Source organism: Mycteria americana, chromosome 1, assembly GCF_035582795.1.
Source record: "Mycteria americana isolate JAX WOST 10 ecotype Jacksonville Zoo and Gardens chromosome 1, USCA_MyAme_1.0, whole genome shotgun sequence".
Lineage (NCBI taxonomy): Eukaryota > Metazoa > Chordata > Aves > Ciconiiformes > Ciconiidae > Mycteria > Mycteria americana.
In genome coordinates, this window is record NC_134365.1 from 49,679 (window position 1) to 70,783 (window position 21,105).

General features: G+C 41.0%; 1 protein-coding gene across 6 annotated transcripts in view; it reads left to right on the top strand.

Annotated features, from left to right (window-relative positions):
- Positions 1–21,105, top strand: part of GOLGB1 (golgin B1) — a 53,637-nt gene that overhangs the window by 14,932 nt on the left and 17,600 nt on the right. For 5 of the 6 annotated variants that reach the window (XM_075504026.1, XM_075504220.1, XM_075504310.1 and 2 more), the window contains 7 exons: positions 554–965; positions 1,652–1,743; positions 2,031–2,130; positions 10,666–10,739; positions 13,112–13,202; positions 14,498–14,565; positions 15,421–20,453. In XM_075504026.1, the coding sequence (XP_075360141.1) occupies positions 554–965; positions 1,652–1,743; positions 2,031–2,130; positions 10,666–10,739; positions 13,112–13,202; positions 14,498–14,565; positions 15,421–20,453 (5,870 nt within the window). The remainder of the gene's footprint in view (positions 1–553; positions 966–1,651; positions 1,744–2,030; positions 2,131–10,665; positions 10,740–13,111; positions 13,203–14,497; positions 14,566–15,420; positions 20,454–21,105) is intronic. The other variant, XM_075504152.1, reaches the window with a different exon arrangement.

Consider the following 21,105-nt stretch of genomic DNA (forward strand, 5'->3'; position numbering starts at 1 on the left):
TCTGTTTCTGTTCCTTGGTTGTCTTAAATCTCTGGTCAGTGTCGACCAGCTTTCTGGGATCTTTCTTGAAGCAGTGGGCACTGTGTGGAGCACTCTGTTACCTCCAGTTTCCTATTTCAGCATTTTTGACCCCCTTTCACATACACAGTTTTGTTCATTTTTTCTAATTGTACTCTGTAATTGTTGAGTTCCCCCTTTTTTGTTGTAGTCCTTCCTCCCCTTTCTGGGAAGCCTTCTTTCCTCTAAAAGAGAACTCATGGCAACTGTTCCATTGTTTCTTTCCTCTACATTCCCCTGCTCTAAATTAAGACTTATCTTTTCTTTACCAAAACTGATTTCTTGTTTCTCCCAGAATTGTTTCCTGCAATTTGCAAACAGTAGGGCAGTTTCTTTCTGACAAATTGAGATTTCTGCCATGTTTATTTCCTCCTTTCTGCTACTTAGATATTTGAAAAGTATTTTAATGACAATTTTAAAGTATAATTCAGGTACTTTGCTTTGGCAATGTATTGAACTAGTTGAGTGTTAAATTCATTTCCATATCCTTTTACAGACACTCCTAGATCAGTGCCAAAAGATGGAAATGGACCTAAGCTCCCTGAGGGATGTGCTAGAGGCAGAGAGACAAGAGTCTCAGTACCTCAGAGAGAAGGTGGAGCTGGAACTAGCTGAGAAGAAGCTGTCCTCCCAGCACTTGCAGGAGGAGGTGCGGTGTCTCTCGGAACAGTTGGAAGAGGCAAGAAGAGCACAAGCTGAATTAGAGGTGAAGTATAAGGACCTGGAGCAGGAACAAAGGCTGAAGGTGGAAGAGAAAAACCTGCAGATCAGTTGTCTTAAGGTGGCTGAGCAAGAGCTGCAATCTAGCCATGCTGCCCTTGTAGCTGAAAATGATCAGCTGAAACAGGATGTTGAACGGCTGTTGGTGTTGTCTGCCGAAAACAGTGCTACAATACAGAAACTACAGGGTGAGCAAGCACAGCAGTTTGAAGCAGGTTCTCAAGAGCCTAAGGATCATTGGGTTGCCTTCTATTTGGCCTTGTTTTTATAATAGCTCATAAGAAAATCTTGGTATAACAATTCCTAATTGCATAGGAACATAGGAAGTGGTTGTACTGTATCAAACTAAAGGTCTCTTTAGTTTAGTAGTGCAATCCCACCTTTCTGTCTTTGGCAGCGACCAAAGCCAGTTGCAAGATGAGGAGCATAAGAGTAGGGCAGCATATATGGTGCTTTCCTTGTGTACTGTCCCAGCCTATAATCTTTTGAGGCTTATGCGTTGCTTGAGCCAGATGTATTTTTTTTTTAATTACTTTTTATAACTTGTTGGATTTTTTCCATCAACTTATGTAAGTTATTTTTAGATGTGCCACATTCTTCAGAGTGTGAATTTCTACTGAAATTATAAGTAAAACAATCAAGGAAAGCAAACTCTAGCATTTTCTCTGTAGGCTTGTATTAGAACTAATAACATTGATCTTGCCTCAAGCTATTATTTCAAATTTATTTTCTTCCAGCTCCTTTATGGCCCAAAACTGAAGCAGTGACTGAGAGATAAGGGATCTCATATACTATTGTGCATACATGTAAGCTAGATACATTTCAGCAAAAAAGGCAAGAACACACCTTAACTCCATTTTTTCTCTTCCATTAGATGAACTTGTACATAAATCTGAAGAATTTGTCCATTGTCAGAATGAACTGAAATTCCAGTCAGTAGTGCAGGTCTCTGAATTGAAGAAACAGGTATGATCTTTTCATAAGAGTCTCCTGAAATTTTCCCATATGTTAAGGAACTGAAACCAAATGAATTGTTTGGAATTTCTTTTTTATGATGTATTGCTTGAGAAAGGCTCTTACTGGTTCTCTCAGCTGATGGGCAGACGTGTTATGACTATGGAAGCCTGGGAAGAAATAAGTCAATTTGAGTAATTTAAGAGTTCCCAATGGTTAACTGAAAGATCAAAGACTAATGTATATGTATGAACTGTATTTGAATTTATCTTTCTCCCCTCCATCCTGTGTTTAACCAGGATGAAACAACTTCACAGGAAAAAATAATAGATCAGGAAGATTGGAATGGGACTTCACTGCTACCCACAGAAAACTTGGAAAGACAGAAGACCAAAGGTGGTATGATTATATTACCTATTTGAATATTCTTAAAATATTTAAGAATTATTCTTTCCTAGTTTTAGATAATAACCATGTCCATGGTTACTGGTTCATTATGCTTTCCTTGCCAAGGTCTTCAAAAATACTATATAATTCTTTCCAGTGGTTAAAGTAGAATTTAATTCTAAAGGGAAAAGGAACTGTTTGAATCTCAGACAGTGAACAGACTGACAGAAACAAATAAGTTAACTATCTCGAATTATTAAGAAGACTGGGCTGTGCACCATAGGCCTGCCTGCATGGTGTTGTCTTGTGATATGAAACAATGGTTGGTGTTTTGGCCATGAGACAGAGTGGGTGGAACTTGCTACCTGTATGGTTCGCGTGCTTCATGTTCCTGCATGTATGATCTATGATTATAGGTGCAAAGAACATGGGAGTAGACATGAAAAAGCTAGGATGAAGGTGAAGGCAAGGATGGTAATACTATGTGATTGCAGGCTTTTCCAGAAAAGGGTGCCAAGGTTAGCTTCATTGTGATAGGGCATATTAAGGTCAATAAATAGTTTTGATTTATTTGGGTTTTTGTTCCATTAATGTCAGTTATGCCTAAGGATAGTAGAATAAATTTTGTATTGCAAGACACTGTGCACTTGCACATTCTTAGGTTGTACAAAATAAGATATAACTGAAATAGTAGCTCCTCCCAGATACAAAATGCTGACAATCTGCAGGTGATGCTTCTGGGGGGGTTATTTTTCATAGCTTTTGCTGAAACAGTAACAGGCCTATACATATGCCTCATTTAAAAAAAAAAAAAAAAAAGACAATTAATTTGGTTTTGAGTGTTTAAGCATGTAGACTGGTAGCAGTAATATCGCCACTCTATCAGATTTATAGCATAAAAAGACAGGTTCCCACAGTTTTTGACTTTAGGGTATGGTGCACTATGGCAATAGGCTATCTTGATTTTTGCAGAAATAGACTCCTTTTGCTTCCTGTCATTGAGATCTACGCTCTTCGTAAGAATCCTGGTGGGGGAATAATTACCAATAAACCAGATTCCTGCAGTCCTCCAACATCTCTCTTCTCTCTTCTTATTCCATGAACTCACATGCAGGTCTTTAACAGACTTCAAGATATCGTTTAGAATCACAGAATGGTTTGGGTTGGAAGGGACTTTTAAAGATCATCTAGTCCAACCCCCCTTGCCCTGGGCAGCGACATCCTTCACTAGATCAGGTTGCTCAAAGCCCCATCCAGCCTGACCTTGAACATGTCCAATGATGGAGCAACCAACTACTTCTCTGGGCAACTCAAAGAGAAGTCCTCTTGAGAGGCTGCAATAAGGCCTCCCTGGAGCCTTCTCTTCTCCAGGCTGAACAATCCCACCTCTCTCAGCCTTTCTTCATAGGAGAGATGTTCCAGTCCTCTGACCATTTTCGTGGCCCTCCTCTGGACTCCTTCAAACAGATCCATGTCTGTCTTGTACTGGGGGACCCCAGTACAAGAGAATTGTCTCCCTCGACCTGCTGGCCACGTCTTTTGATGCAGCCCAGGATATGATTGGCTTTCTGGGCTGCAAGCACACACTGCCAGCTCCTGTCCAATTTTTTGTTTACCAGTATCCCCAAGTCTTTCTCTGCAGGCCTGCTGTCAATCCATTCACCTCCTAGTCTGTATTGATACTGGGTATTGCCCCAACCCAGGTGTGGGACCTTGCACTTGGCCTCGTTGAACTTCATGAGGTCCGCACAGGCCCACTTCTCAAGCTTGTCAAGGTTCTCCTGGATGGCATCCCATCCCTCTAGCGAATCAACTGCACCACTCAGCTTGGTGTCATCTGCAAGCTTCCTGAGGGTGCAGTCAATCCCACTGTCTATGTCGTGAATGAAGATAGTAAATAGTATTGGTCCAGTATGGACCCTTGAGGGACACCACTCATTACTGGTTTCCACTTGGACATTGAGCCATTGACTATAACTCTTTGTGAACAGGCATCCAACCAGTTCTTTATCCATCTAACAGTCCATCCGTCAAACCCATATCTCTGCAATTCAGTGGCAAGAATGTTGGGGGGGACCATATCAAAGGCCTTACAGAAGTCCAGCTTTTAATCTGATATCATGCCCTGAGTTAAGATTGAGTATGTCCAAAATGTACCTGGAAGGCTTTTATCAGTTTTCTGTCCTGGTTTCGGCTGGGATAGAGTTAATTTTCTTCCTAGTAGCTGGTATAGTGCTGTGTTTTGGATTTTAGTATGAGAATAATATTGATAGCACGGTGATGTTTTGGCTGTTGCTAAGTAATCCTTACACTAGTCAAGGACTTTTCAGCTTCCTGTGCTCTGCCAGGTGCACAAGAAGCTGGGAGGGGGCACAGCCAAGATAGTTGATCCAAACTGACCAAAGAGCTATTCCATACCATATGACGTCATGCTCAGTATATAAACTGGGGGGAGTTGGCTGGGGGATAGCGATCGCTGTTTGGGGACTGGCTGGGCATCTGTCGGCAGGTGGTGAGCGGTTGTATCACTTTCTTTTTTTCCCCCTTGGGTTTTGTTCCTCTCTCTCTTGTTGTTTTCCTTCTCATTACTATTATTATTATTATTATTATTATTACTACTACTACTATTATTATCGTTATGTATTCCAATTATTAAACTGTTCTTTTCTCAACCCATGAGTTTTCTTACTTTTGCTCTTCCAATTCTCTCCCCCATCCCACTGGGGGGGAGGGTGAGTGAGCGGCTGTGTGGTACTTAATTACCGGCTGGGGCTAAACCACAACACTTTCTTAAAAAGCAGGTCCTTCCTCCATTGAAAGGAATTCCACCTGAAAAATGCAGTGACTTTTAGAGCTTCACTGTCATATTACTTGAAAGGTCTTTCCCAATGCATGTTTACCTGCATGTTTACTTCAAAATAGGCTTTTTTTGTTGTAATTCTGTTTCCAGTGGGTGTGTTAAACACTTGGTTACTGACATTTTTTAACATTTTAAGCACTGGGAGATGTAATTTCTTAAAAAACACCAAAAGATTAAATGGAAACATGTAAAAACCATGGAAAAAATCATCATCTTTCAAACCTCCTCTCTAGGTTCTAAATACTTTGTTACTCCTCTTCGTCTCCTGATGACTTTCTAATTTGTCAGTCTTATTTAAAGTGTGCCTAAAACTGGCCACAGTACTCCAGTCCTAACTTGAGTAGAATGAAATAAGAATTTACATACAGTTACCTTATATTTTGCAATTCCTGATGATTTTCAAGCAGACCTCAACAAATGCTTCCAAACTACTTAACTATCATTTTAGAAAATGTAAACGCTTTTCAAATCTTTGTAAAGTCTTAATTTTCATGGGCTTAGCAGTACATTATACCAGCATATCTGTTCCTCTCTTTACTAGCCACATGGATTCTTTAAACTTTTCTTGAAGCAGCTCTTTGAGTATTGAATGTCTTTCCTCCTGCTACAAAGAGACCATTGAATTTACCTTTTTCTACTTTCCCCTCTACACTAAGAAAATAGACAAGAGTTAGGTTAACAGTTGGACTCGATGATCTTAAGGGTCTTTTCCAACATAAATGATTCTATAATTCTGTCATCTTCAGGAAAAGCCTATGAAATTCAGCCAATTTCAAAGAAAGCAAACATCTGGATTAAGAGCTAGAGATTGCTTTTCAGAGTGACTGTATAGACAATTTAACATTAGATAAAAGGCTTTCCCTAGTTCACTTAGGGGAAGAAAAGGTTGTTGAAAGACTACAGTATGGTATGAATCGATAAAGGAAAGCCATTATCACAGAAAATGGACAGATGTTAGAATTCACAAAAACAATTCATCTGAGCCTTCTCAAAATACATAATACTTTTAGCAAATACCATTTTGTATAGTCAATTGTATATAGAAAAGAGTTTAAAGGGGCACAAAAGAAAACCTTATACCATATGTTAATGCTATGTCCTCTCTGCATGCTCTGAATTGGAAAGTACAAAAATTCTTATCCCTAACAGAACTGTTTAACTTGGTCCTGAATTTTATTTTGCATATATATTAACACATATTTCATATCATCAATAGTTACATGTTCACAAAAATGGGGCCTGTTTTTTAATGCTTCTAAGTTGGTATTTCTGGGGAAGAAAGACATATTGTAACTTACAGTCTTATACTAAAAGGTATATATATAGTCTTATATATATATAGTCTTATACTAAAAGGTTGAGGCATCACCTCTAATAGAATTAGCTAGAACTGAGATGAATCATAGAATCTCAGAATAATTTACGTTGGAAGGGATTGAAGGTGCGTTTTAGTCCATCATCCTCCTAGAAGCAGGATCAACTGTGAGATCAGACCAGGTTGTGCAAGCCTTTATCCAGTCAGGTCTTGAAAACCCCCAATGATGATGACTGCACAACCTCCTTGGGCAGCCTGTTATGACACTTGACTGTCCTCATGGCAAAAAAGGTCTTCATTACACCCAGTTGGAACCTGTTTTGTTTCAGTATATGTGTGTTGTCTTTTGTCCTCCTACCTTGCACCACTGTAGAAAGCCTGGCTCTGTCTTCTCAATAACCTCTTCATAGGTGTTGGAAGGCTGCTTTTAGGTCTTCCCAAAGCCTTCTATTCTCCAGGGCACAAAAGCCTTGTTCCCTCAGTTGCTTCTCACAGGGAAAGTGTTCCAGCCCCGTGACCATCTTCGTGGTCTTCTGCTGAACTTGCTTCAGTTTATCTATGTCTTTCCTATATTGGGGGTCCAAAGTTGAATGCAGTACTCAAAATGCAGTCTAATGAGTGCCCAGTAGAAGAGGATAATATCTTGGATTGATCTGCTGGCTAGACTGCTGTTCATACAGTCCAGGATGCTGTTTGACCTTGTTTTCTGCCAGGCACGCTTGCTGACTGATGTTTAGCCTAATGTCTAGCAGATTGTCTTCAACCTTTCTTGCAGAGCTGGTCCCCAGACTGCATTCCCAGGGGCGGGACTTTACATTTGTCCTTGTTGAATTTCATGAGGTTCCTATTGCCCCATTCTGCTAGCCTGTCTAGGTTGCTGTAAATGTCAGGCCTGCCAGTGAGGGTATCAGCTGTTTCCCCCAGTGTGTTGTGTTCCCCAAACTTGAGTGTGGACTTTGCCACCTCCTGGTCACAGATAAAGATGTTAAACAGGAGAGGTCACAGATAGACCTCTGTGATGTTCCACTTGTTACTAGCCTCCAGATAGATTATGACCTATTCATCACTGTTCTCTGAGCCTGATCATCCAACCATTTTTTTATGCATTGAGTTGTCCTTCAATCCAGACCATTGCTTCTTATTTTCGGTACAAAAATATTGTGTGAGACACTCGCAAAAGCCTTGATAAAGTCAAGGTAAATGCTATCCGCTGCTCTCTCCTCATCCACAAATGCATAAAAGGCAATCGGATAGTCCAAATATGATTTAACCTTGGTAAATCCATGCTGACTGTTTCTCAGTCACTGCCTCCTCTTCCCATGTGCTCCAAGAGGACTCACTTTGATTTCTGGAGGGACCGAAGTGAGGCATACTGGCTTGTAGTCTACCGTATAATCTTTGTGACCTTTTTTTGAAGATGGATACACCATTTGTCTTTCTCCAGTGATAGTGGACTTCCCTCAGTTTCCATAACCTTTCAGTGATGATATTGTCCTTGCAAGGACACTGGCCAGCTCTCTCAGGACCCTTGAATGCAAGACAACCTATCTGTTCTCATAAATTTCTATTGCTCGATTTCTCACAAGTAGTCCCCGACTCAATCCTCAGGACAGAGGCTTAGAAAATTTTGTTGGTGAATACAGAGACAAAGAAGGTACAGAGTATCTTAGCATTACCTGTGTGCACTGTCACTAAATCATAAATCTCATTCAGCAACAGTCCCACATATTCCTTGTTCAGCCTTTTACTACTAATGTAGAGGTAGAAGCTATTCTTGTTGCCCTTGACATCCCTTGCAAGTCTCAACTCCAGTCATTTTGGCTTTTCTAACACTATCCTTAAATGTTCCTGAATTCCTGCTTTGCAGCTTGTCCCTGTTTTTATCTCCGATATAATACTTCTTTGCCTCAGAGTTCTGTCATGAGTTCCCTGTTTACTCAAGCCAGTCTCCTGATATGTTCGCTTGTTTTCCTGAGCATTGAGATGGACTGTCCTTGAGCTTGGAGGGTGCTGTCTTTACAAACCTGCCAGCCTTCTGGAGCTCCTTTGCCCTTCAGAGCTGTCTGCCATGGGCTCCCACCTACCAGTTCCCCAAATAAGGTGAATTCTGGTCTCCTGAAGGCTAGGATCTGTACCTCTGTTACTCTCCTTCCTCACTCCCCTCAGGATCTTGAACTCCTCTATTTCATGGTCATGACAGCCAAGGCTGCCACTGATTATCATATATCCAGCCAGTTATTCCCTGCTTATGAACAGCAGATCTAGCTGTGTGTCACTCTTGGTTGGCCCATCCAATACCTGTATCAAGAATTTATCTCTGACACGCTCCAGAAATCTCGTAGATTGCTTGCATTCTGACGTGTTACCCTTCCAGCAGATGTCAGGGAGATTAAGGTCCCCCAGAACATTCAGGATCTGTGACACAGAGACTTCCTCAAATTGTTTAAAAGACAGATGTTTACTGGCAAGTAGCCAGTGTGGAAATGAACATGTTCTCTCTCTTCCCAGGTAGTGAGAAGACTGAGATGGTGTCTGTTGGTATCAAATGTAAATGGAAGCTTTCTTCCTGTAGTAATTAATCAGGAAAGCTAAATAACTGTAATTATTACTTTCAAACAGTAATTTTTTTTCTAGATGTGTTACAGGACACTTTTTTGCCTATCTTCTGCTTTGGAGTATCAAAATGTCTTGAGTATCGTAGAATGGTTGAGGTTGGAAGGGACCCAGAGCCAGTTGCGCAGGACCATGTCCAGATGGCTTTTCAATATCTCCAAGGAGGGAGACTCCACAACCTCTCTGGGCAGCCTGTGCCACTGCTTAGTCACCCTCACAGTGGAAAAAGTGTTTCCTGATGTTCAGAGTGAACCAGCCTCCTGTGTTTCAGTTTGTGCTCGTTGCCTCTGGTCCTGTCACTGGGCACCACTGGAAAGAGCCTGGCTCCATCTTCTTTACACTCTTCCTTCAGGTATTTATAGTCATTGATGAGATCCCCCCTGAGCCTTCTCTTTGCTAGGCTAAAGAGTCCCAGCCCTCTCAGCCTTTCCTCACAGGAAAGATGCTCGTGTCCCTTCATCATCTTTGTGGCTCTTCGTTGGACTCTCTCCAGTATGTCCCATGTCTCTCCTGTACTCAGGAGCCCAGAACTGGACACAGTACTCCAGGTGTGGCCTCACCAGTGCTGAGTAGAGGCAAAGAAATACTTTGCCTAATGCAGCCCAGGATACTATTTGCCTTCTTTGTGGCAAGGGCACATTGCTGGCTCCCAGTCAGCTTGGTGTCAGCCAGGACCCACAGGGCCTTTTCTGCAAAGCTGTTTTCCATCTGGGTGGTCCCCAGCATAAACTGGTGCTATGAGGTTGTTCCTCTCCACGTGGAGTGGACTTTGCACTTCTCCTTGTTGAACTTCATGAGGTTTCTGTCAGCCCATTTCTCCAGCCTGTCCAGGTCCCTCTGGATGACAGCACAACCCTCTGGTGTATCAGCAACTTCTCCCAGTTTTGTGTCATCTACAAGCTTGCTGAGGGCGCAATCTGCCCCATCATCCAGATCATTAATGAAGATGTTGAACAGGATTGGACCCAGTATTGACCCCTGGGGTACACTGCTAAGTTACTGGCCTCCAACTAGACTTCATGCTGCTGATCACCACCCTCTTGGCTGGCCATCCAGCCAGTTTTCAATCCACCTCACTGTCTGCTCATCCAGCCCATACATCGACAGTTTCTCTATGAGGCTCTTACAGGAGACAGTGCTGAAAGCCTTACTGAAGACCTTGATGATAGCCACTGCCCTCCCCTCATCTACCAATCCAGACGTTTCATCATATACAGTGACGTACCTATGATAAATGGGGTTTATGTGCCAGTTTACAGAAATATAATTGTAAATATATCCTGAGTCAAACAGTAGCTGAGTTCTTGTACTGATCTTGACTTGGACTGTGGCCCTTGAGTGTTTTATTTTTCTCTAATTTTAAGAATTTCTCGTTTAATTTTTACAATCACAATGAAATTTGAAACATTTTGCTACAATAGTTCTTCTTTCCTCTAATTTATAAAAATGTTTCTTAACACTTGAAACTCTGTCAGCTCTTCCTTAATTTTAGTCTGTATAACAACAATTAGTTGTCTTCTAAAAGGTGCCTAAAAACAGCATGTTGTTGTGGTGATGTTGCCGCCAAAATGATGTTGGTGTGGTGCCTCCAAAAAAACCCAAAACACATTATTCAATGACAATGTTATATATCTCCACTTACATAAGCGTTACTAACAGACATGTGCCCTGGTCTCTAAAGCTCCTGGAAGAATATCCTGTTATTCTCTAAATCAGCATTTTAATTTTCAAAGAAATTGTTTGTGTTTGAATGTTTCAGAAATATCACACTTGCAACTTGTTCTCCAGGAGCCTCAGCAGGAAGCTGTGGTGGTCACAGAAAATGCAAAGCAGGTAATGATTAAGCAGCTGAAATAAGCTAAAACTAAAATAGGTCAAGGACTGGCCTTAAAACAGCTAAGCTGTTATGGCTTTTTTTAGCAATCCTCTTTGGAAGGTTATTATTAACTGGATTAATGATGAAAGACAGAAATAGCTTCCAAATACTGCTTGTACTGTGTTCTTATCAGACTATATTTCCCTTTGCTGGCTGTGTGGAATTCTTGTGTCCTTCATCCACCCAATCCATATTCGTAACTATCTATCGTGATAGATAGTTAGTTCTTCAGCAAAACCATAGGCTAAACTGAGGCAAGTCTCAGGAAATACAATTCCAAAGGCTTAGCTGTCATTATAAGATACCTTTCAAACCAAACCTATCCATTCCCACTGCTCTGATGGAGATCTGGCAGACTGACTGGAGGAAGCTGAGTTCTCTTTGTTAAGTGGGAGACAAGTAGACTCTATCCTTGTACTCTTCTGCTGTGAACAGCTACAGGTACAATTGCAGTCAGTCTATTGGTGAGAAGAGTGCAGGATCAGATACCTGCTGCTTTGCTTTATACTCAGTCAGCAAGGTGATGGAGATGACTGCCTCTGTATATCTGTACTAAGAATTTGTTGTAGAATTGTTTGTTAGCTTAGAGCAAGGTCTGGGCTCTTTCCAGACTACTCCACTCTGTTCCAACCTGCCAGCAGAGGGAAGAAGATGATGCTGTGTTTCATGTAATACATTTCTCTCCAACAGAGAGAGTTTATAGTATATATATTACTGTGAAGTATTAGGGCAAAAGTTGACATTTGGGACTCATGCTGGAACTGGAGAAGGTATTTTGAGTCAGCTCATCCTGCTTGACTTCAGACCCTTACATTCCAACTGCCTGTGGTTGAGGTGTAAGCTAGTGGATCAACAGGTGTACGCACACACACACACACACACACACACACACACACGGTGTTTTCAAGGGCAGATATAAGCCTTTGAGCTATTTTCTAGAGTCCCTTTATAGACAGTGGAAATAACAGGTTCTTTAGCATATGATTCACCTGGACCAAGGTGGATGTTGAAAATGGATCAGTGAATCCAACCCTGGAATTGTAAATTTCAATGTCTTAATTATAAAAAGAGTCTAGCTAAATAGCTTACATGTAAGTATTTACAGTGGGACAGCTATATCCTGCCACTTGTGCATCTGACCCATGACTTTAGGCCAAGATACGTGTGAATCCAAACCCAGTTCAGGGGTTTGGGTCATGTGCACAAGTTATTTGGATGCATGCCATACATTCCATTTCAGTACTTGGAGCTTGTAAAGGCAAAGTGCTCTAGAACTTGGGGCTGGAGATTGTTTCCTTTTGATTGTGTGACCTGTTAGCACCCCGTACTTACATTCTAGGTAGTTACAGCAAATGTTAATTCTGAATACTTCATTTTGGTTTTAGTCTTTCCATTGTTGGGTTAGGTTGGGGTTTTTTTACTTGATTTTTGGGGGGGTGGGAGGGAGTAGCTTTTTTTAGAGACACTTTACTTAGTTCTGACTCGTAGTGTCTTTGTACTTTAGTCCAAACCTTTTCCCACAGAAGTAGTACTAACGGTGCCAATTGTTGTGAAAGACAATGTGTGTTGGGAACTATCCAGAAATACTGCCATTCATTTTAGGTGCGTGTTAACTTATAAGTGGACTTTTCAGAATGAAGAAATTAGTAGGTGAAGTCTTAGTTCTTGTATGGATGTCAACAGCAAACTAACCAATTTCCTGGGCTTTATTCAGCATCTTTATGTGGTCAAAAAGAGTTTGTGTCTATGAAATAGCAAAATCTCCCCTCTCTTTCCAGTGTGTTCCATCTTCTTCAACAGTCAGGTTCTGTCCTGTCTGACAGAGAAGCAGGAAACATATAGCAGTTAATAGATTGTTGTGGGGTGGTTTGTTTGCCTGTGTGGTGGAGCCTACTGTAACTTTTGTGGGAAGACTGCAGGTTCTTTATCCGCTGGAGTAGTGAGGCATACAGTGACAAACACATGACTTCTCATCTTCGGTGCTTGGGTGGTTCAGTGAAAGGTTATGAATCTATAGTTAGTCCCTTTGAAGCAGTGAAGATGGAAGAGGAAGCATCTCAAAGTGGGAAGGAAGTTACTAGACTTGTTGCATTCACTGATATCCTAATCTGCCGAGATATGTCTTAGTCTCTTGCTTACATCAAAACCAATCTACCTTTTTTTTTTAAATTTATTTTCATTAGGCATCAGAGTTGTATCTAAAGTTGGGACTTCTGGTTTTTACTTACAGCTTGGCAGAGCAGTAAGTAAAGCTGACTAAGCTAAGATAGCTGACTTCTAATGCAAAGATCATGGCTCAAAACTAAGTATTTTTTTCTTCAACCAATAGAATAAGAATGTTGGACCTGAGGTGAAGTTGCAAGACTTGCAGACTCTGGAAGCTCCAGCCTCTTATGTAGACTGCTCTTCTACTCCTACAGGTGAGGACACAGAATAAGGCATGTGACAAGAAAATTGTGGAAATTTGAGAAGTTTCAAGGACAAATCTAAGGTGATTTGGGAAGAGGAGCTTTGAGGTCAGAATCTAAAGATGTACAGGAGATAGAAAAGATGCACATGAGGTAGAAGAGAACATTCTAATGTGGGATGGATAGGATATATCAAAAGAGAAGAAAGAAGTGGTTCCTAAGATGAGAAAGGGAGAATGATTTGAAGGAGAGTGTGTTTGTAGATGCAGAGGCTGATGTGTAAGACACAGAAGAGAATTAAGATGAGATGAAGAAGTGGGTTCCTCCCTGTTGTCCCAAAAATAGGGGTTTATTTACCCGGTGTGCAAAATGCCAATATACACACAGAGCAGAGGTATTTTATTGCATATTTGCACAGATATGGGTGTCTGTCTCAAGACAGCACCGCAAGCTTTCAAATTAAGTTATTTATACACAAAGCATTAACATATTCAACTTCCTAATACATATGCAGTATTCTTCTATTAAATGATTGGTTCACATCTCTTCACCAAGCATGTAAATTAGTACGCATGCTTAGTTGTTCTTCAACTTCATCATTTGAGTCGGTGGTATAATTGGGGTAGGCGGTCCACAAGTCGGTGGTCGCGATCTCCCCCTACCAGAATTGCCTTTCCCCTAGTTTCCTACTTTTTTGGCAGATCTAAGTGGTTCTTCGTGGTTTACTAACTAGGCTAGTAATACATCAGTTAAACTTCTGCTTTCAACAGCCACATCCTGCTTATTAGACAAAGGCACATTGTCTATGTTCCTATGTAGATAGGGTAGGGCTCTACAATGGATTTCTATAGCAGCATCAACGTTATGTGAATTGTATACTTACATTTGATTATTACAACATCTCTGCAAGCTAGTAAGTTTCTTTTTGTGTCTGGAATTACCACCATCACCCCTGCCCCCAAATTATTAAAAAAAAAAAAAAAAAAACCCCACAACCCAAAACAAAACAACCTGTTACCTAGTTCACTTGTCTCTTTGCCTCTTCATTCTTCTGTAGAGGTTAGATATAGTCTAGACTTAGGTGATGCCGGCATGCAGCAAATGCAGGAGGTTTTGCATGTGCAGAGCTATTGGGGATGTCTGGGTGCAATGCATAGGCTCAAACTTTTTTTGTTGTTGTTGTTTTTGGTCTTTCTCACCTTGGAAACTAGAGAAGCTCCAGTCTCATATATTGTCTCTCCACTTACCTACTGACTTTACATGCAACTCGTTATGCTGATGGTGACAAGTGTACCTTCTATCACTAGGTGTGTCAGGAGACCTGGTGAATTCTGAAGTGCAGAAGCCTTTTGATGACACTTTGGTGCTCCCTGAGGTACAAATTTAGTCCAGAACTTTTTTTCCCCTCAGTATTGTATGCATCTGTGGATATGAAAAATTTCATTTAGTTTAAAAGCCCCAAAGAGCTGGGTTTTTAACATCACGTAACTTAAAGGGGTTGTTGCAACACTGCAACAGGCTTTAAGAAATAGCTCTCCTTTAATAGTTCCCCGTAAATTCTTTCTGCTCTCCAAACTGATGAACGGACAGCCTTTACAACACAAGACGTTGACCTATTGGTGGGCTGCTGATCCATGCTTTCTGGGAAGGATTTGTGACCACTTTTCTTTTGTAATCTGTTTTTGGGGGTGAGAGGAAACCTTAAGATAGTTATTTGGAAAAAGCCAAGCACTTTGGTCCAGATCCTTTGTCTAGTGCTCTCACTTTGGAGATGGACACAGACTCGAATACGGGCTTCTACACTGTTTCTTTGCCATGTTAAACAGACAGATAGAATAGGGGACAAAACCTCCTCATTCAGAGACTACAGATAGGATGCCAGGAAAATGTGGCTGGATAAGTACAGTGGAGGGCTTGTGAGAATCACAGGAGAACTGAAACACTTCAGAATCATACTATCTTGTAATCAAGAGAATGGGAAATAAGGGAATAGGAAGTTACATTTATAGTCTAATCCTAAAGCCAGAATCTTTCATGCTGCAACTTCAGAAACTGAAATGAACAGAAATGACCTGAGGAGTCCTCCTGTTATTAGTGAGGCTACTGTTTATTGCAATAGCCAGCTCAAGAAAGGGTATCCTTGAACTACAAAATGTGGAAAGCAGATACTTCCAAAAGTGACCCTTTCACAGGATTCAAAGGAAAATTGAAACCTATTATTTCCTTTTAGGCAAGAACAGATGGCTTTCCCAATGGAAGTGAGCAGTTTACTGAGGAAGGTTGTCCGCCTGGAATTCTAGAATCTCTTTCTGCAGAGAAACAGAAAGAGCTGTCAGTTTTGCTGCTGGAACTGAAAGAAGCCCAAGAAGAAATAACTTTTTTGAAAAGGCAGCTCAAGGGCCCAAATGGCCAAACTTCTACAGGTAACCAAACAGGAGAAGCAGCTAACCAGCTGGAAGATAATTCCCAGATGCGGTTTCTTGAGGGGGAAGAGCAGAAGGCTTCAGATACACAAAATGAGTTGGGCAGTAGCTCATTACTGAGAGAAATAGAAATGCAGCAAATTGGTGTGCTTCAGGAGAACAGAATCAGTCTTCAAGAAGTGCCCCAGTGGAGCACTGTCCCCTGCAGAGGGGAGATGGAGGCAATGCAAGAAGTCTCTACAGCAGATCCAGAGCCTGGCACCTCTCAAGAACTGATAAAGTTACAAAACCAAATTACAGAACTGCAGATAATTCTGCAGAAATCAGAAGAATCCTATAAGAAAGATCTAGGAGAAAAAAGTGCAGAAATAAATAGGCTAAACCAGTTGGCTGAGGAATACAGAAAAAAAATAGAGGATTCTGACAGTGCATTTTGTGTTTTGACTGAAGAACGAGATCAGCTCCTGTGTCAGATGAAGGAACTTTCTACCATAACAGAACTGAAAGAGCAAGTGAAGCACCTTGAGGAAAATCTAGCTCTTTCAGAAAAGCAGAGACTGTCAGACAGTCAAAGCAGTCTTCTGAGAGAACAAATCCAGAGCCTTAAAAATGAATTTAAATCCAAGGAGATAAAAATTGAAGCTTTGCAAAAAGACTTGGATGAAGCGCAACTTCAGCTTTCTGACCAGGACATGCAACTAAAAGATCTGAGAAGCCAGATTGAGAAGAAGGAATGTGAAGTACTTGATCTAGAACAACTTTTGAGGAAGAATACAGCTGAGAGAGAAGAGCTTTCCCAAAAATTAGCATCAAAAGGTCGTGAAACAGCACGCCTAGAACAGCTTGTTGCTGAACACACCAGGTCTATAGAGAGCCTGCAACAAACCTTGCTGGAGAAGGACCAACAGATGACAGAGATCAGTGTCAGCATGTCTGAGAAAATGGTCCTGCTGAATGAAGAGAAATTTTCTCTAGGAAATGAGCTGAAGAGTCTTAAAGAGCAGACAAGTCTATTATTAAAAGCCCAGGAAGAAAAAGGCCAAAACATAGAAGCAAAAGATACATATCTGAAATGTGGGGCATCTGAGCAGCAGTATGAGACAGATGCAGCATGTAAAGGAAGTGATGTATTAGTAAATAAACTTGAACTTCTGAAAAAAGAAAACGAGCAAGTAAAGCGGAAGCTGCAAGCAGCACTTGTTAACAGGAAGGAGCTTCTGAAGAAGGTTAGCAAATTGGAGAATGAATTAGTACAACTGAGAAGAGAACATGAATCAGAATCCTCAGTGGCTCAAGAAGCTGAACAGGAAGAAAATATGACAAGCATGATAAGCGGAGAAGTGAATATTGAAAGCCAGCCCAGTGAGGAGTATCTAATTCAACTGCTTTCTGAAAAGGAATCTGAGTTGCAGAGCATCCGGAAGGACCTGCTGGATAAAGAAACTACTGAAGCACAGTTGCAGGCAGTGATTGAGGAAATGAGGCGAAGCTTGCAAGGCAAGACAAGCATTGTTTCAATTAAAGATGAAATCATGGAGAGTCAGACAATTGCTGACAAAGTAACTGAAACCAATAAAAGCCCAAAAGATTATGGAGAAAATGAAAAAAATAGTTCAGTAGCTACAAATCTTGAAGAAAACCAAAAGTCTGCTCTGAAAGAGAGGATTTCAACTCTTGAACAAGAAAAACAACAACTTCAAAAAAAACTTCAGGAAGCCCTGGTATCTCGCAAAGACACTATAAAAAAGGCTCAAGAAAAAGACAGGCATCACAGAGAACAGCTGAAACAGCAGAAAGATGATTACAACATTCTACAAGAACAATTTGATAAGCAAAGCAAAGAGAAGGAGAGCATCCAAGCTCAGCTCAGACAACTCCAAGAACAGAAAGGATCAACAGAGAATGTTCTTGGGGATCAAGGTGGGTTGGATTCTTCATGCATGGAAGCAGAAAATACAACAAATAACAAGCTTGTCCAAGTTGCAGATGTTTCTGGGGAAGAGTTTAAGAAAAATCTTGAAAAATTGCAGATGGAGAAAGAGGAATTGGAATATAATGTTAGCCATATGCAAAGTGACCTTGCTTGCAAATCAGAATTAGTCTTTCATTTGCAAGAGCACATAGCACAGTTGTTTCTGGAGATAGAAGGGCTGAAGAGAACCTCTGACCAAGCTGAAGCTAAGGCAGCAAGTCTTTGGACAGAATTGGAGGAGAGTCGAGCAAAAATTTCTAGAGAGGGCAGTCTGGAAGACCTGAAAACACTCATGCACCAAAAGGATGAAGAAATGGAATTTCTTAACTTGCAGTTAAGGGAGAAAAGTGAAGCTCTCAATAACGTGCAGGCACAGTTGCTGGAAAAAGAGGATTCAGTCAAGAGGCTATGTAGTCAGTTGGAAACTCAAGCTCAGGTACATGAGGAACAAAGCAAGCGACTGCAAGCAGAGTTGCTTGAAATTCAGGAGAAACAAGGTAATGGTGCAGAAGCAGCTAAACAGAAGAATCAAATGCAGAGAAAGTTGCAAGCTGCACTTATCTCTAGAAAAGAGGCACTAAAGGAGAGCAAATCTCTAAAAGAGGAGCTGGCTAATGCTAAAACTACTATTGAAAATCTTTGTGTCAAGTTGACAAATATGGAAAGCCAAATATGTGGCCATGTTAAAGAAACAGATACTTTAACAGAAAAGTTAGCGGGCCTCACTGAAGAGCGAGAAAAACTTATTGCAGAAGTTGATAAAGTACTTACAGAAAATCAGAATCTTGATGGATGCTGTAAAAACCTGACATTTACTTTAGATAGAGTTGTTCTAGAGAAGGAGAAGCTGGAGAAGGAGATGGAATCCTTGAAATGCTTTCAAGCCACTGAGGGTTCTGAGTGGCATGAGAAATACAGGGAGCTTCAGAAAGAATATGAAACTCTCCTGCAGTCATATGAGAATGTGAGTAATGAGGCTGAGCGGATTCGGCGTGTTTTGGAAACTGTTAGGCAGGAAAAGCAGGAAATTTTCATTAAGCTGAAAAGTGTTGAAGCAAAAAAAGAGGAAACAGATAAGCAGCTACAGGAGGCTGGACAGGAAATTGATGGAATGAAGGAGAAAATGAGGAAATTTGCAAAATCAAAGCAACAAAAGATCCTGGAACTAGAGGAGGAGAATGAGAAGCTTAGAGCAGAGATGCGTTTTACAGATGGAGAACTACACAGGACTGGAGATATCTTTACAAATGCTAGCCTGAAAAAAGATCTGGAGAGCTCTAGGAGGGATTACCAGTCTCTTTCTGCTCAGCTTGAGACAGTAATGGCTGAAAAGGAGTCTCTTAATCAAGAGATCACAGACTTAAAGTGTCATTTGCAGTTAACAGAATCTAAGCTGAAGGAAAGCAGAGAACTGGTAGACAAGTATGTTGCTCAGAAGACAACAGAGGAAGAAACAAATCAGGCAGTTGCCACACCACCACCAGTGGAGAGGACTGAAAATCAAGTGGACATAAGTTTTAGACCAGATTCTCCTACTGCAGAGCTGGAACAAAAAGCATTTGAAGGTAGTAGCCCTTGTGAAGATCTTGGTACCTACATCCAGCAGATAGCTGAGCTCACAGAGCGAATCGCAGAACTAGAAGATAATAGGAGGGCTTCAGAGCAACAGCTGGGTGACATCCGCATGTGTGTTGAGACTTTAGCAGGTGAGAAGAGGGCTTTAGAGACCCAAATGGAAGAGAAAGTCCATGAATTGAATGCTCTTCAGGACACAGTAGCAAAGATGGAACAAATGGTCCAAAAAACCAAAGATGACCTCATCAGGATGACAGAACTGAAGGACAGGCTAGAGGCTGAGAAGGATGATTTGGAAGAAAGGCTCATGAATCAGCTGGCAGAACTTAATGGGAGTATTGGAAACTATCAGCAAGATGCAACAGACTTCCAGATCAAAAATGAGCAACTGAAACATGAGCTTCAGAGTTTGCAGAGAATGATGCATGAACTGGAGGAGGAGAAATGTCAGATGGCAAAGGAGAAAAGTAAAGCAAGTTCAGAAAAGCAAAAGGAATTTGTAGAAAAGCTAAAATGCAGTTGGAGGGGAGACAGCAGCACACATGTAAAGGAGCTTCAGGAACTGCTGAAACAGAAACAGCAGGAGATTAAGCAGCTGCAGAAGGACTGTATTAAAAGCCAAGAAAAGAACAGTAGTTTAGAAAGAACTGTTAAAGCTCTGGAATTTCTGCAGAGTGAGTCTCAGAAAGAGGTAGAAGCAGCCAAAGAGACTTTAGCTAAAGCAGTTGAAGACACCAAGAAAGCCCAAGCAGAGCTTGCTCTCTGCAGAGTAGTATTGGATGACACCCAGAGTGAGGCAGCAAGGGTTCTAGCAGAGAGTGTCAAAGTGAAAGAAGAGTTGCAGGCAAACAAAGAGAATATTAAAATTCAAATGAAGAAAAAAGATGAGGACTTTGAGAGAAGACTGGAACAGGAAAAAGACAAGCACTCAAAGGAAATTAAAAACATGGAAGAAAAGCTGGCAACTTTGCAGAGGGAGAAAGACTATATGGAAGCAACTGTTGGTGATCTTCAAGACTCCTTGAAGACAAAGGATCAAGAAGCCAAGCAATTGGAAGGCAGCCTAAACAAAACACTAGCCCAGCTTGCAGCCTTCACCAGGAGCATGTCTTCCCTTCAGGATGACAGGGATAGAGTAATAGACGAATCAAAAACATGGGAGAAGAAATTCACTGAATCTATTCAAAAGAAGGAGGAAGAAATACGTTCAAAAGAGGAAACTTGTGTTGCGCTAAAGGACCAGATGAAGCAGATGACCATACATGTGGAAGAACTTCAGACACATATATCCAGGTAAGGAAGATGATAATGACTCAGCTGGTATTCTTGTATTTCCTTTTGACAAGGCAGCAGCCACAGGTGAGGTAGGATTCCCCTTTCCTTTTGCAGTATACCAGAAAGAAAGAATTTTGTGTATGTAAATATGCTAAATGTGACATGATTGGCAAAACTAATGAATGCCTAAGATGGAGAGTAGGATTAGTCTTCCTAATAAAGCCATAAATATAAGGCTTATCTCCTGGATCACTTATGTTTGGATAGAAAGGAGGTTTGGAGTTATGTTGTAGGGAGGTACTATGTATTTGTTGTCTGCACAAGGATACAGGGAGATTAACACTGTAAAATATTCCTTCTTCTCATCATTAGGGTACCCATGTTACATCTATTCTCTGTGACAAGCAGTAGCTATCGGAGTACTATCTAGAGTCTTTATTAATGTGAAATTTGAAATAGATTCTTTGCATAGAGTTGTTGCATTCAGAGATTAAACTTGACAGGTGAAGAGAGCATTGGGATACATCATTCCAGTTTAATCCCAAAATAGAATTTGAGGGAAAGAGGGAGTTATGGAAACATACCAAAATGTAAATCTGGGAATTTCCAAAATTCAAAACCAAACTGTTCTGACATGAGTAAAATTGTCCTATAAAGTTTGTGATCAAAA